The 16,045-nt window shown below is 48.1% G+C and overlaps 1 protein-coding gene across 16 annotated transcripts in view; it reads left to right on the top strand.

The window, feature by feature from the left end:
- The window catches only part of nfasca (neurofascin homolog (chicken) a), a 180,438-nt gene that overhangs the window by 152,796 nt on the left and 11,597 nt on the right, over positions 1–16,045 (top strand). For all 16 annotated transcript variants that reach the window (XM_078420937.1, XM_078420944.1, XM_078420936.1 and 13 more), the window contains 2 exons: positions 2,412–2,543; positions 4,538–4,586. In XM_078420937.1, the coding sequence (XP_078277063.1) occupies positions 2,412–2,543; positions 4,538–4,586 (181 nt within the window). The remainder of the gene's footprint in view (positions 1–2,411; positions 2,544–4,537; positions 4,587–16,045) is intronic.

Below are 16,045 nucleotides of genomic sequence, written 5' to 3'. Positions count from 1 at the left end.
TTTACGATGCTGGTGTTGGTGGAAATGTATGGCGTTAGCACTGGAGGATGGCATCAAGTCATAAGATCTCACATCCACGGAGAACCTCACATTTCATAGGTCAGGCACTGAGTGTAAGGGTCAGGAAGTCATGATGCAGCTTTATAGAACTTTGGTTAGGTTGCATTTGGAGTATTGCTTGCGGTTCTGGTCGCCCCAGTACAGGAAGGTCGAGGGGGCTTTGGAGAGGATGAGGAGGAGGTTCACCAGAATGATGAAGACAGGCACAAGTGCTCAGTAACTCAGCGGGTCAGGCAGCATCTCTGGAGAAAAAGGATGGGTCACGTTTCGGGTCGGAACCCTTTCTCAGAATGATGCCTAGAAAATGTTCTACAGGGAGAGGTAGGACAGACTTGGATTGTTTTTTCCTGGCATGCCAGAGGTTGTGGGAAGAGATGATAGAAGTTTAATGAACAGGGTTATTGCCCGGGATGGCGGGACTGTCATATGAGGAAAGATTGGAAAGACTGGGCCTGTATTCACTGGAGTTTAGAAGGATGAGAGTGGATCTTATAGAGATGTATAAAATTATGAAAGGGCTGGACAAGCTCGGTGCATGAAATTTTTTCCCAATGTTGGGGGAGCCCAGAACCAGGGGCCACAGTCTAAGAATAAAGGGGAGGCCATTTAAAACTGAGATGAGAGGAAACTTTTTCACCCAGAGAGTTGTGAATTTGTGGAATTCTCTGCCACAGAAGGCAGTGGAGGCCGATTCACTGGATGAAATTAAAAGAGAGTTAGGTAGAGCTCTAGCGGCTAGTGGAATCAAGGGATATGGGGAGAAGGCAGGCACGGATAACTGATTGTGGATGATCAGCCATGATCACAATGAATGGCGGTGCTGGCTCAAAAGGGCCAAATGGCCTCCACCTGCACCTATTTTCTATGTGAGTATATAAAATGATGATCATCGATAGGCTAGATGATCAGAATCTTTTTCGAAGAATGGAAAAATCAAATACTAGAGGGCATAGCTTTAAGGTGAGAGGGGCGAAGTTTAAAGGAGGAAGCAGGGGCAAGTTCTTTTCACACAGAGGGTGGTAAGTGCCTGGAACATGCCGGTGGGGGTGGTATTGGAGGCAGATACGATAGTGGCATTTCAGAGACTTTTGGATAGGCATGTTGCTGTGCAGGTAACGGAGGGATATGGATTATATGCGGGCAGATAAGAGTCGGTCTTGGCATCGGGCATTGTTGGGCTGGAGGGCAAGCTCTTGTGCCGTTCTGTTCTACGTTCCATCAAGGAGATGGATCATTTAAGACAGAGGGCGGCAGGTGAAGTTGGTAGAAATGCGATCTGCTGGCTTGGACTGCAGCCATGTGGGGATTATGCCCAGGATATACCACAGTAACTGCTCCTTGCCCAGCAGAGGTGGAGATGATATGAAGGAAGCTAGGACTAGGTCAGCACAAGGTGGAAACCATCGAACGAGCCACCGACTGATCAAACAGGTGACAGGTTGCATGTGGTAAGAATGCAAAATGCATGTGAACAAAATAAAATAAACTAACGGACAAACTGAATGCAGAAGCAACAGATGGATGAGGGCCTTTCCTCCAGGTACTCTGCTGACAGGATCTTCAAACTCAACTCAAGATTTCAGCAGAGACTGCTCACTAAGTCTTGGTCCTTCTTGCTTCTTCAGGTCAATCCAGGCCTGTTGATCCCACTGTGTGTCGGAAGGAACTGCAGATGCCGGTTTACACCCAAGATAGACACAAAGTGCTGGAGTAACTGAACGGGTCAGGGAACATCTCAGGGGAAAAAGGATGGGTGACGTTTCGGGTCGGGTCTGAAGTTCATAAGTGATAGGAGCAGAATGAGGCCATTCGGCCCATCAAGCCTACTCCGCCGTTCAATCATGGCTGATCTATCCCTCCTAACCCCATTCTCCTGCCTTCTTCCCATGACCTCTGACAACTGTATTAATCAAGAATCTATTTCTACATTAAAAATATCCACTGAATTGGCCTCCACAGCCGTCTGTGGCAAAGAATTCCACAGATTCACCACCCTCTGACTAAAGAAATTCTTCCTCATCTCCTTCCTAAAGGAACATCCTTGTATTCTAAGGCTGTGACCTCTGGTCCTAGACTCTCCCACTAGTGGAAACATCCTCTCCACATCCACTCTATCCAAGCCTTTCACTATTTGGTAAGCTTCAATGAGGCCCCCCCCCTCATTCTTCTAAACTCCAGCGAGCACTAGGCCCGACCCGAAACGTCACCCATCTTTTTTTCTCTGGAGATGTTGCCTGACCCCCCGTTGAGTTACCCCAGCACTATTACGTCTATCTTTGGTGTCGATCCACTGTTGTTCCTTCAGATGAATCGTTCACCCCACATAACGCCATGTTATTTTTCTGTTCCAGCTTTCACCAACAGCCACGCAGACATTGCCACTCAGGGCTGGTTCATCGGCCTGATGTGCGCGGTGGCACTGCTAGTACTCATCCTCTTGATCGTGTGCTTCATTAAGAGGAGTAAAGGAGGCAAGTACCCAGGTAAGAGACAAGCACCTGCAACCTTCCACCCCCTCTGTCATCCCAGCTCCCTGGCCCCCGTCCGGTCTCCTCATTGGGTGCCAACCGCAGGGCCTGGTTCATGTCAATAAGACAATAGACAATAGGTGCAGGAGGAGGCCATTCGGCCCTTCGAGCCAGCACCACCATTCAATGTGATCGTGGCTGATCATTCTCAATCAGTACCCCGTACCTGCCTTCTCCCCGTACCCCCCTGACTCCGCTATCCTTAAGAGCCTCTATCCAGCTCTCTCTTGAATGCATTCAGAGAATTGGCCTCCACTGCCTTCTGAGGCAGAGAATTCCACAGATTCACAACTCTCTGACTGAAAAAGTCCATACATTCTAGGAGCAGAATTAGGCCATTCGGCCCATCAAGTCTGCTCTGCCATTCAATCATGGCTGATCTATCTCTCCCTCCTAACCCCATTCTCCTACCTCCAGACTACAATCCATAAGTTCATACGTGATCGGAGCAGAATTAGGCCATTCGGCCCATCAAGTCTACTCCACCATTCAATAATGGCTGATCTATCTTTCCGTTCTAACCCCATTCTCCTCCCCATAACCCCTGACAACCGCACTAATCAAGAATCCGTCAATCTCCACCATAGACTTGGCCTCCACAGCCGTCTGTGGCAATGAATTCCACAGATTCACCACCCTCTGACTAAAGAATTTTCTAAAGGTGGAGATTGACAGATTCTCGATTAGTGAGGGTGGCAGAAGGCAGGAGAATGGGGTTGAGAGGGAAAGACAGATCAGCCAGGGTTGAATGGTGGAGTGGACTTAATGGGTGAATGGGCCTAATTCTGATCCTGAAACTTATGAACCTCCGAATTTATGAGCCATGCCATTGCGATTAACTCCAAAGGCTTTGCCGCCTTACCCGACCAACATGGTCCTCCCATGGAAGGCTGAGGTTTAAGGAGTAGGGTTGGCACAACCTGCCCTTTGAGACTTGGGCCACTGGATTGAGATCCAGCATTGGAACGTTTGTCCATTTTTCTCCCAGTGTCCCAAATGGAAACCTAATAGAGCCATCAGGTCAGGACTTGCGTCTTCAAGAGAAAGTTGTCAAAAATAAATAAATCTGTTGAAAGTTGGAGGTGAGAGACTGATGGAGCCACTTCACTAGGCCTGGGGCCTGGGTTATGGACCAGAGCCATTTGTGAAGTGGATTTTCCAATTTTTCTTGCCAACGAATAAAATAAAGGTGTTCATCTTTAGACTTTAGTGATACAGGTGGAGCAGCGATAGATTTGCTGCCTCACAGCGCCAGGTTCGATCCTGACCACGGGCGCTGGCTGTACGGAGTTTGTACGTTCCTCCCGTGACCGCTTGGGTTTTCTCCGAGATCTTCGGTTTCCTCCCACACTCCAAAGACGTACAGGTTTTTTTAGTCAATTGGCTTGGTGAAAGTGTATAATTGTCCCTAGTGCGCGTAGGATAGTGTAAGGGTGCAGGGATCGTTGGTCGGCGCGGACCTCAGTGGGCTGAGGGGCCTGTTTCCACTCTGTATCTCTAAACTAGACTAAATTAGTGCGGAAACAGGCCCTTCGGCCCACCGAGTCCACACTGACCAGCGGTCAGCCCATACATTAGAACTCACCTACGCACGAGGGACAGTTTTATAATTTTACCGAATGCAATTAACCTACAAATCTGCACGTCTTTGGAGCGTGGGAGGAACCGGTAAAAACCCACGCAGTCACAGGGAGAATGTGCAAACTCCGTACAGACAGCAACTGTAGACAACGGGTCAGCTAGCATCTCTGGATAAAAAGGATGGGTGACATTTTGGGCTGGGAACCCTTCTTCAGAGGACCCGACCCGAAACATTACCCGTCCTTTCCCTCCAGAGATGCTGCCCGACCCGCTGAGTTACTCCAGCACTTTGTGCCCGTCTACAAGTCTTTTATTGCATTGCCTTTCATGAGTTTTAACACCTGCTCTCTGCTCTTTGTTCTGCCCAGTTAAGACCACGGAAGAGAACCGACCTTCACAAGATGACAATGGATACTTGTAGGTATTAACTTACTGACACGCTTTCAATGAGAACTGAGAGAGATGCACCTACCTCCACCTTTCCCTTCCCACTCCGACAACCCACTCCAGTCCTCCTGAACCCTTCCATGGATCTGCCGGACTGCCTGTTGTTGATTGTATTAGTGATTGCACATTGCATGCACCCACTCGCCCCTAGTAACACATCCTCACTATTGGAGTCATAGAATGGTACAGCGTGGAAACAGGCCCTTCAGCCCAACTTGCCCACACCGGCCAACATGTCCCACCCGTATCCCTCCAAACCCATCCCATCCATGTACCCGTCTAAGTGTTTCTTAAACGTTGGGATAGTCCCAGCCTCAGCTACCTCCTCTGGCAGCTCGTTCCATACACCCACCACCCTCTGCGTGAAAATGTTACCCCTCAGGTTCCTATTAAATCTTTTCCCCTTCACCTTAAACCTAGGTCCTCTGGTCCTCGATTCCCCTACTCTGGGCAGAGAGGCTCTGTGCAACTACCCGATCTATTCCTCTCATGATTTTATACACCTCAATATGAATATCCCCTCGTCCTCCTGCGCTCCAAGGAATAGAGTCCCAATCTGTTCAACCTCTCCCTTTAGTTCAGACCCTCGAGTCCTGGCAACATCCGCGTACACCTTCTCTACATCCTTTCCAGCTTGACAACATCTTTCATATAACACGGTGCCAAGAACTGAACACACTACTCTAGATGCAGCCTCACCAACGTCTGATGCAACTGCAACATGACCACCCAACTTCTATGCTCAATACTCTGACTGATGAAGGCCAATGTGCTGTTGGCCTTTTTGACCACCCTATTTGCCACTTCAGGGAAAGACCTCCCAACTTCTATACTTTCTGGCTGAAAGGATAGCCTAGCAATGTAACAATTCAGGGGTCAATTCTTTCAGCTATCAATTCATTCACTAGGGACTAACTTTAGCAATGCTCATATAGTCAAAGGCAGGCCATTGAGCAGAAACAGACCTGTAACCTTGGTTAACAAAGGAGCTCCAGCCATCCTTGTGACATGGTGTAGGAAAGAACTGCTGATGCTGGTTTACACCGAAGAGAGACACAAAATGCTGGAGTGAGTCTGTAGAAGGGTCTCAACCCGAAACGTTACTCGTTCCTAGGGTTGCCAAATGTCCCTTATTAGCCGGGACATCCCGTATTTTGGACTAAATTGGTTTGTCCTGTACAGGACTGCCCTTGTCCCGTATTAGGCCCGGATGCCATAGGTCTGGACGCTGTAGGCCTGGATGCTGTCGGCCCAGATGCTGTAGGCCCGGATGCTGTAGGTCTGGATGCTGTAGGCCTGGACGCTGTAGGCCCGGATGCTGTAGGCCCGGACTCTGTAGGTCTGGACGCTGTAGGCCTGGACACTGTAGGCCCGGACGCTGTAGGTCTGGATGCTGTAGACCTGGACGTTGTAGGCCCGGAAGCTGTAGGCCCGGATACTGTAGGTCTGGATGCTGTAGGCCTGGACACCGTAGGCCTGGACGCTGTAGGCCCGGATGCTGTAGGTCCAGACAGTGTGGGTCCGGACAGTGTAGGTCCAGACAGTGTGGGTCCGGACAGTGTAGGCCCGGACACCTTATTTGGGAGTGAGATAGTTGGCAACTCTACCCGCTCCTTCTCTGAGTGAGCATGAGTTACCCCAGCATTTTGTATCTACCTTGTTACAAGGTTATAGACCTTATCAGGAAAATAAGTTGAAATGCCCTGACTAATATAATGGACTTTTGTAGTATGGTTGACTTGAAGTAGCAACCTGACCATTGTCCCATCAGATGTGGCCCACTAGTTTGGTTTAGTTTAGTTTAGAGATACAGCTAGTTTAGTTTAGAGAAACAGGCCCTTCGGCCCACCGAGTCCGCGCCGACCAGCGATCCCCGTACACTAACACTACCCTACACACACTAGGGATAATTTACAATTATACCAAGCCAATTAACCTACAAACCTGGGCTTCTTTGGAGTGTGGGAGGAAATCGGAGATCCCGGAAAAAAAACCCCACGCAGTTCACGGGGAGAACGTACAAACTCTGCACGGACGGTACACGGAGTCAGGATGGAACCCGGGTCTCTGGCGCTGTAAGGCAGCAACTCTACCGCTGCGCCACCGTGCCACCCACTACCCTACGCAAATCACAAAGCTCGAAATTCCTTGGAGACAATGTGTTCGGCGCCATATTGCAGACACACGCACCAACTGTTATGAACATGAGATTTTTCTGCTCTTTTGCAATGAATAGACCATTCCTTCGGTCAGCACGGTTGGATTTATTCTTGGATGAATGAGTTTGTCACGGTGACGAAGCAGGTAGAGCTGCTGCCTCACAGCGCCAGAGACCCAAGTTCAATCCTGACCTCAGGTGTTGTCTGTGTGGAGTTTGCACGTTCTCCCTGTGACCCCGTGGGTTTCCTCCGGGTGCTCCGGTTTCTCCCCCCCCCGCATCCCAAAAGACGTGCTAGTTTGTAGATTAATTGGCCCTCTGTGTAAATTGCCCTCATAGTGTCTCAGGAGGGGATGTAAAAGTGGGATAACGTAGAGCTAGTGTAAAAGGAGAGGCAACTCTCCGTGTAATATAGAATGCAGTTGGAACAGCAGTAAAGAAAGGGTGGCACAGTGACGCAGCTGGGAGAGCTGCTGCCGCCCAGCGCCTGAGACCCGGGTTCAATCCTGAACTCCAGCTGCTAATCGTGTGGAGTTTGCACGTTCTCGCCACGTTAGCTTGGTCCGGGTGCTCCAATTCCCCCTCCACATCCCAAAGGCGTGCAGGTTTCTAGATTAATTGGCCACTATAAATTGTCCCCTCTGTGCAGGGAGTGGATGGACTAGTGAGCTAACATGGAACTAGTGTGGACGAATGGTCGATGGTCATCGTGGACCCGGTGGTTTGAAGGACCTGTTCCGTGCTGTATCTGGAAACTAAATCAGAACAACATTATCTCCATGGATCAGCATCTGTGAGATATTATCCAAAACATACACAAGCCCCAAACTTCTGTAGGTGATCAAGATTGTCCTTCGCAGCACAAAGACACTCTGGATCAAAGCATGTGTAGGAAAAAAACTGCAGATGCTGGTTTAAATCAAAGGCAGTGACTCGACCTGAAACGTCACCCATTCCTTCTCTCCTGAGATACTGCCTGACCCGCTGAGTTACTCCAGCATTTTGTGTCTACTCTGGGTCAAAGCATTACGGATACAAAGTCCATTAACTTAACAAACAGCATAACTGGATTGTTACAGTCAATAGACAATAGACAATAGGTGCAGGAGTAGGCCATTCGGCCCTTCGAGCCAGCACCACCATTCAATGTGATCATGGCTGATCATTCTCAATCAGTACCCCGTTCCTGCCTTCTCCCCATACCCCCTGACTCCACTATGTTAAGAGCTCTATCTAGCTCTATCATGATGAATACGACAATGTTCGACTGTACGAAGTTTGTACGTTCTCCCCGTGACCGTGTGGGTTTCCTCCCACACTCCAAAGACGTACAGGTTTGCAGGTTCATTGGCTTTTGGTTGGAATTGTAAATTGTCCCTAGTGTGTGTAGGATAGTGCTCGTATACGGGGTGATCGCTGGTCGGCGCGGACTCGATGGGCCGAAGGGCCTGTTTCCACGCTGCATCTCTAAACTAAACGAAATTTCCTTTGCACCATATTAATTAGTGCGGCAATATAAAACGCTGACAGCGACGATTATTAATCAGGTGTTTCAGACATTCGATGCACTCTTTAACGACTTCCAGTGCATCGTTTAATGGCCCTTCCAGCTGTGCATTAGCCACTCAGGGCTGCCTAGTCTGAGTCAGGCCATTCCCGCTGCCTGATCATTGGAATAGTTAGCCGGGGCACAGCACGGGAAGAGGCCATTCAGCCCATCAGACCCTGCGCCATCCCTCGTATTATTTTGCGTCATGCTTTTCCAGCATCTTTGCTCTTCACATCCATTGTTCGTGGTTCACGTCCGACACCATCTTGAGTGTGCTGACTGAGAGAATCCTAAACCCGAGCCTGCATCATCCCCCACGAGTCATGCAGGTAACCAGGCTTCAGCCGTTCCTTGTTCCGTCAGGAGATACTGGAGAACCACGAGAAATTGGAACTTCAGACCCTAAGCCACATATTGGTTTCAAGTTAATATTGGTCCAGACCGTCTGTGAGATTCCCTCTTTAATTTTGCTCCATTTTCCATTCCATTCAATCCCCGATGTTTATGACAACAGTTGTTTACCTGTTGAGTCGACTTGGACTGGTTTACAATTGAAGGTAGGTTGCGTTTAACATTATTGCAGAGCTAAACTCCCCAGAACACCGATAGTGAAATAAATGATGACAAAGCTTGTGGGCGGTCACGGTGGCGCAGCGGTAGAGTTGCTGCCTTACAGCGAATGCAGCGCCGGAGACCCCGGTTCGATCCCGACCACGGGCGCCGTCTGTACGGAGTTTGTACGTTCTCCCCGTGACCTGCGTGGGTTTTCTCCGAGATCTTCAGTTTCCTCCCACACTCCAAAGACGTGCAGGTTTGTAGTTGAATTGGCTTGGTAAATGTAAAAATTGTCCCTAGTGGGTGAAAGATAGTGTTAATGTGCGGGGATCGCTGGTCGGCGCGGACCCGCAGTACTGAAGGGCCTGTTTCCGCGCTGTATCTCTAAACTAAACTAAAAGCAATTTCCATATAGACACTTGGCACGCTGATTAGAAAGAAAAACTCTTCCTTGCACCATTTGGCCCTATGTAATATTGGGATCAGGCATAGAAGTGTGAAAATTCCCCCATGGATCCTTCCTGGTTGATGTTTGTCCAATATCAGTGCCAGTTATGAGTAACCCTCTGTTCAGTCCGGGCAGCCTAAGTATCAGTCCTTGTTGGGATTAAGTTGAGGAACGCCCGTGTCCCATGTGGCCTGTAACCAGCCACTGCCCTTGTGAGTGGAGTGCGGTGAATGAGTGTGGAAGGGCCCGTGCACTCTGAGGCAGAGCGTTGATACCCTGGTTCCAACTGGGCCTACAGAACAGGCCCACAGCCAACCTTGCAACCTCCCCCTAAACCAGAGTATTTTGAGATCAATTTTAGGCTTGCCTCGTTAATGTCCCAACAGGGATCAATGAACTCAATTTAAGGCTACAACTAAATGAGGACCAATGTACCTCAGCTACTGGCCTCATTTTCCTTCTGATTTACCGCCAGAGCTGCTGCCTCACAGCGTCAGAGACCCGGGTTTGATCCTGACTACGGGTTCTGTCTGCACAGAGTTTGCACCTGGTTGCACCTGGAACCTTCTATAAAGCCGCCATTGAGGGGCGGCACAGTGGCGCAGCGTCAGAGTTGCTGCCTCACGACCGCAGACCCGGGTTCGCTCCCGACTACGGGCGCTGTCTGTGCGCAGTTTGCACGTTCTCCCCGTGACCTGCGTGGGTTTTCCGTTTTCCTCCCACACTCCAAAGACGTCCAGGGTTTTATAGGTTAATCGGCCTCTGTAAATTATCCCTCGTGTGTGGGATAGGACTAGGGCAGGGGTGATCGCTGGGCGCGCCGAAGGCCCTGTTGCCACTCAACTATAAACTAAACTACAGGTGGGTGGGAATCATTGGGACTTTAAAATTGGCTTGAGGGATGAAGTTTGATGTAAATCCCCTCCCACACATCAAGAAGAAGGCACGGTGAGATTGCCTCTCTCATTCATCTCCACGTTCCATTCATTCTCCTGTGACATTTGTATTTGGCGCTGCCCCAATCTTGTTCTGCTGTGGAAGTGTCTTTGTGCATGCTAACACTCACCAATGCCTTTATGTTTCTTTGTTCACCGCACACCCTAGACCCAGGCTGGACAAAAGGTATTACTGTGATCTTCAGAATTATACAAACCAGTTCTCCTTCCTGCTCATGAGTCCCAATGAGATGACGTTCACTTACACACGACACATATGTGGATGGAGATTGATTATAAATTACTTTCATTTTATAAACCAGCTGAATATTCCAACTCTTTCCACCGTGGAATTGGTGGGATTTCTTTGTCTTGAGTGAGCAATGCGAGAGGAATCCGGAAAAGGGGGTCGGGCGCAGCGGTAGAGTTGCTGCCTTACAGCGCCAGAGACCCGGGTTCGATCCTGACTAAGGGTGGCGTCTGTACGGAGTTTGTACGTTCTCCCCGTTTCCTGCCTAGGTTTTTCCTCCGAGAACTTCAGTTTGCTCCCACACTCCAAAGACGTGCAGGTGTGTAGGCTAATTGGCTTGGTATAATTGTAAATTGTCCCTAGTGTGTGTAGCATAATGCTAGTGTGTGGTCAGTGCGGACTCAGTGGGCCAAAGGGCCTGTTTCCGTGCTGTTTTCTTTAAACCAAACTACCCAGGGGTGGAACTTATAGTTGAGTTCATTTATTGTCATGTGTACTGAGGTACAGTGAAAATCTTTTCTGCTGCCTGCTATCCAGTCAGTGAAAAGATTATACATGATCACAACCATGTGTACAGATTCAGGATAAGGGGAATAATGTTGAGTGCAAGGTAGAGTCTGATTAAAGATAGTCTGAGGGATGAAGTTTGATGTAAATCCCCTCCCCTCATGAGGTAGATGGTAGATCAAGGCTGCTCTCTAGTTGTTGGTCTGATAGCAGCCGGGAAGAAACTGTCCGTGAATCTGGAGGTGTGCGTTTCCACACTTCTGTACCTCTTGCCTGATGGGAGAGGGGAGAAGAGGGAGTGACCGGGGTGAGACTGGTCCTCGATTTTATCATCATATCATATATATACAGCCGGAAACAGGCCTTTTCGGCCCTCCAAGTCCGTGCTGCCCAGTGATCCCCGCACATTAACACTATCCTACACCCACTAGGGACAATTTTTACATTTTACCCAGTCAATTAACCTACAGACCTGTACGTCTTTGGAGTGTGGGAGGAAACCGAAGATCTCGGAGAAAACCCACGCAGGTCACGGGGAGAACGTACAAACTCCTTACAGTGCAGCACCCGTAGTCAGGATCGAACCTGAGTCTCCGGCGCTGCATTCGCTGTAAAGCAGCAACTCTACCGCTGCGCTACCGTGCCTGATGGCCTGACCGAGGCAGCGTGAAGTGTAGACGGAGGAATATTACAATAGGTTGACCGACCAAGACCAACCCAAAGTGCCCCTTAATCTGCATTTTTAATTCAATGTCGATGCAACAGGGTCTAGAACCCATTGAAAGCACTGGGTCAATTTACTACTTATTCACAGTTTACATTAGTTTAATGTCACGTGTACCAAGGTACAGTCTCCAAAGATGTGCGGGGATCGCTGGTCGGCGCGGACCCGGTGGGCCTAAGGGCCTATGGGGCCTGTTTCTCTAAACAATAAAAAGCTTTTGTTGCATGCCAACCAGTGTCCGAGCTCATGTATGAGAACACGTTTGAGTGTAAACGATAACATTTTTCATTGGGATAAGCCAGTGGGGAGATGGGGCAGAACAAAACGCTGGCGTATGTATGTATGTGTCTTTGATGAGCCAAGCGATTTATTCCACAATGCTCCTGCCTTTGATGTTGCGTGGTAGTTTATGGCCAGGCTGAAAGACATTGACCAAGTTTAATTTGAAATAGAACGTAAAGATCCCAAAAAAGAGAAACCCCAGGCAAAACCCGGCCTCCGGGCGTGCACCTCGTAAGTGAAGTGATTTGCTAATTGATTGCTATCCACATTATCTTCCACTTGATGCCAGATTTCAGGGAACAAACTATGGACACAGCATTACCTCAAAGTAAAATACGCATGTGCAGTCTTTGAGATCGCAGACTAAACTGATCTCGGCCGATAGAAATCGTGGCTCGGATAGAAATTAATGACGATCGTGATCGAATTCTTAGGATCTGGGCCCCTCCTTGAAATCTTCATGAGGTTGGGCCCCACATATTTCTACGGCCTCCATCAGTTTAGTCACTGGTCGTTCGTTCTAAGGCACTCAGCTGATTGTAAGTGTGTGTCATGTGCATGGTGCATATCCATTACCTGCTTGAGAGCATGTTTTGCATTGAAAACAACGAGTTGAGATGGCGAGATTGGTTGGGATTTTTGGAGGGAGGTTTCCATCTGGACACAGGGGCGGCACGGTGGCGCAGCGGTAGAGTTGCTGCCTCACAGCCCCAGAGACCCGGGTTCGATCCTGACTACCAGGTGCTGTCTGTACAGAGTTTGTACGTCCGGGTGGGTTTTTCCCGGGAGCTCCGGTTTCCTCCCACACTCAATAGACAATAAACAATAGACAATAGGTGCAGGAGTAGGCCATTCGGCCCTTCGAGCCATTCAATGTGATCATGGCTGATCATTCTCAATCAGTACCCCGTTCCTGCTTTCTCCCCATACCCCCTGACTCCGCTATCCTTAAGAGCTCTATCTAGCTCTCTCTTGAATGTATTCAGAGAATTGGCCTCCACTGCCCTCTGAGGCAGAGAATTCCACAGATTCACAACTCTCTGACTGAAAAAGTTTTTCCTCATCTCTGTTCTAAATGGCCTACCCCTTATTCTTAAACTGTGGCCCCTGGTTCTGGAATCCCCCAACATTGGGAACATGTTTCCTGCCTCTAATGTGTCCAACCCCTTAATAATCTTATACGTTTCGATAAGATCCCCTCTCATCCTTCTAAATTCCAGTGTATACAAGCCTAGTCGCTCCAGTCTTTCAACATACGACAGTCCCGCCATTCCGGGAATTAACCTAGTAAACCTACGCTGCACGCCCTCAATAGCAAAGAGGTACAGGTTTGTCGGTTAATTGGCTTTGGTAAAATGGTAAATATTTCCCTGGTGTGTAGGCTAGCATATGGGGTGGTCTCTGGTCGAGGCGGACTCGATGGGCCGAAGGGCCTGTTTCCGCGTTGTATCTCGAAAGTCCAAAGCAAAATTTCTGAAAGACGATCAAAGGAACTCGAAAAGAAACTTGGAATTTCTATTCTGAATGCCAAAGAGGAAACAATTGCGTGATTTATTTTCCACATTCGTGCATTCCCTGGCTAACGTGGAGAAAATATCTTGGATGTGAGCAGAATTACCTAAAATATTTATAAAGAGTGCCTGGCATAAAATGCCATAAAACACTGCTTTTTTTTTCTCAATCTTCGTGGCCCAATGAAGATTTTTGTGGAATAAAACTGTAGGCCAATGAGAGAAATAGGAAGGTTTATATTTTAATCTTCTCAGCCACTGGGTAGTAGATGTTCTCTCAGCAATTGTAGAACATTAAATCTCTTCTCAGTTTAGCCTAGAGATATAGACAATAGACAATAGACAATAGGTGCAGGAGGAGGCCATTCAGCCCTTTGAGCCAGCACCGCCATTCAATGCGATCATGGCTGATCACTCTCAATCAGTACCCCGTTCCTGCCTTCTCCCCATACCCCCTCACTCCGCTATCCTTAAGAGCTCTATCCAGCTCTCTCTTGAAAGCATCCAACGAACTGGCCTCCACTGCCTTCTGAGGCAGAGAATTCCACACCTTCACCACTCTCTGACTGAAAAAGTTCTTCCTCATCTCCGTTCTAAATGGCCTACCCCTTATTCTTAAACTGTGGCCCCTTGTTCTGGACTCCCCCAACATTGGGAACATGTTTCCTGCCTCTAATGTGTCCAATCCCCTAATTATCTTATATGTTTCAATAAGATCCCCCCTCATCCTTCTATAGTGCGGAAACAGACCCTTTGGCCCACCGAGTCTGCACCGACCAGAGATCCCCGCACACGAACACGAACACTCACTAGGGACCATTTACAATTATACCAAGCCAATTAACCTACAAAACCTTTGGAGTGTGGGAGGAAACCAGAGCTCCCGGAGAAAAAACCCACGCAGGTCACGGGGAGAACGTACCAACTCCGTGCAGACAGCAGCCATGGTCAGGATTGAACCCGAGTCTCTGGGGATGCAAGGCAGCAACTCTACCGCTGCGCCACCGTGCCGCCATGACAGAGCAAGTGTAAAAGCTAACTTGGGGGGAGGGGAGGAAGGTTTATGTGATTTTTAAACTGTGGGCTTTCTAACAAGTGAAAGAACAATCTTGCCAACCAAAGGCATCTGAACACGACCAAACTGTTCAAAATGGCCAGTGTTCTTTGATGATGATCTTGGTTTGATGAAATATCTTTAATCTGCCCAAATGATGATTTTTGGTTACAAATCTTATTCCCCGCTCAATTTCCACCACATTTTTCTCCTTGTACATTCAACCTCCATGAAATTAGAATAAAATTGGGATTATATTCATTGGGATTATATTAAGAAATTGGAATAAATTCATAAATTCATAAATTCATAAATGATAGGAGCAGAATTAGGCCATTCGGCCCATCAAGTCTACTCCGCCATTCAATCATGGCTGAACTATCTCTCCCCCCTAACCCCATTCTCCTGCCTTCTCCCCATAACCTCTGGCACCCGTACTGATCAAGAATCTGTCTATCTCTGCCTTAAAAATACCCACTGACTTGGCCTCCACAACCTTCTGTGGCTTAAATCTTCCAATTAATGTAATGGGAACAATGTAATGGGAACAATTGGTTTGGAGAACTACATTCAAAATGGGCTTTAAACTCTTTACACTGGTGTTTAGTATTGGGGTTGAATTTGGTGTGTTTGCAATTAATATTGGGAATAACTTAATGGCTCCCAGGTATTTGAATTTAAGAGGATCTTTCTTCTACAGTTAGTTAGATTTTTATTTTACAAACTCTGAGATATTCTTCACATCTAAGGTGTTGGCAGTGGGGTGGCGAATTTATGGAATTCTTTGCCACAGAAGGCTGTGGAGGCCAAGTCCGTGGATATTTTTGAAGGCAGAGATAGACAGATTCTTAATTAGTACGGGTATCAGGGGTTATGGGGAGAAGGCAGCACAATGGGGCTAGGAGGGAAAGATAGATCAACCTAGATTGAATGGTGGAGTAGATTTGATGGGCCAGTGGTCTAAATCTGCTCCTATCACTTATGAACTAAATGAATTTAAATGAGGGAAATATATCCATGGGTTTAAATATCAAAGTTCTAACCAATCTTTCTGTTCTGCCTGTCTTCCCCTTGCCTCAACCGCTGTTCCGTTTCGCTTTCATTCCACGAATGGCAAATGCAGGTCTTTGGAAAGGTAAGGAAACATGCTTTGTCCCTGAAGTGCTTTTGAGATTGTTGGTATCAGATTGGGAATTATATTTAGCCACCAAATTATCAGCATCACAAAGTGCAGTATTGGGGCTGCAATCTGGATTACACTGGCGGTAGAGTTGCTGCCTGACAGCGAACGCAGCGCCGGAGACCCGGGTTCGATCCCAACTACGGGCTCTGTCTGTACGGAGTTTGTACGTTCTCCCCGTGACCTGCGTGGGTTTTCTCCGAGATCTTCGGTTTCCTCCCACACTCCAAAGACGTACAGGTATGTAGGTTAATTGGCTTGGTAAAATGTAAAAAT

This window comes from Rhinoraja longicauda, chromosome 24, assembly GCF_053455715.1.
Source record: "Rhinoraja longicauda isolate Sanriku21f chromosome 24, sRhiLon1.1, whole genome shotgun sequence".
NCBI classification, from domain to species: Eukaryota; Metazoa; Chordata; class Chondrichthyes; order Rajiformes; family Arhynchobatidae; genus Rhinoraja; species Rhinoraja longicauda.
This window is presented reverse-complemented; position numbering and strand designations above follow the sequence as displayed.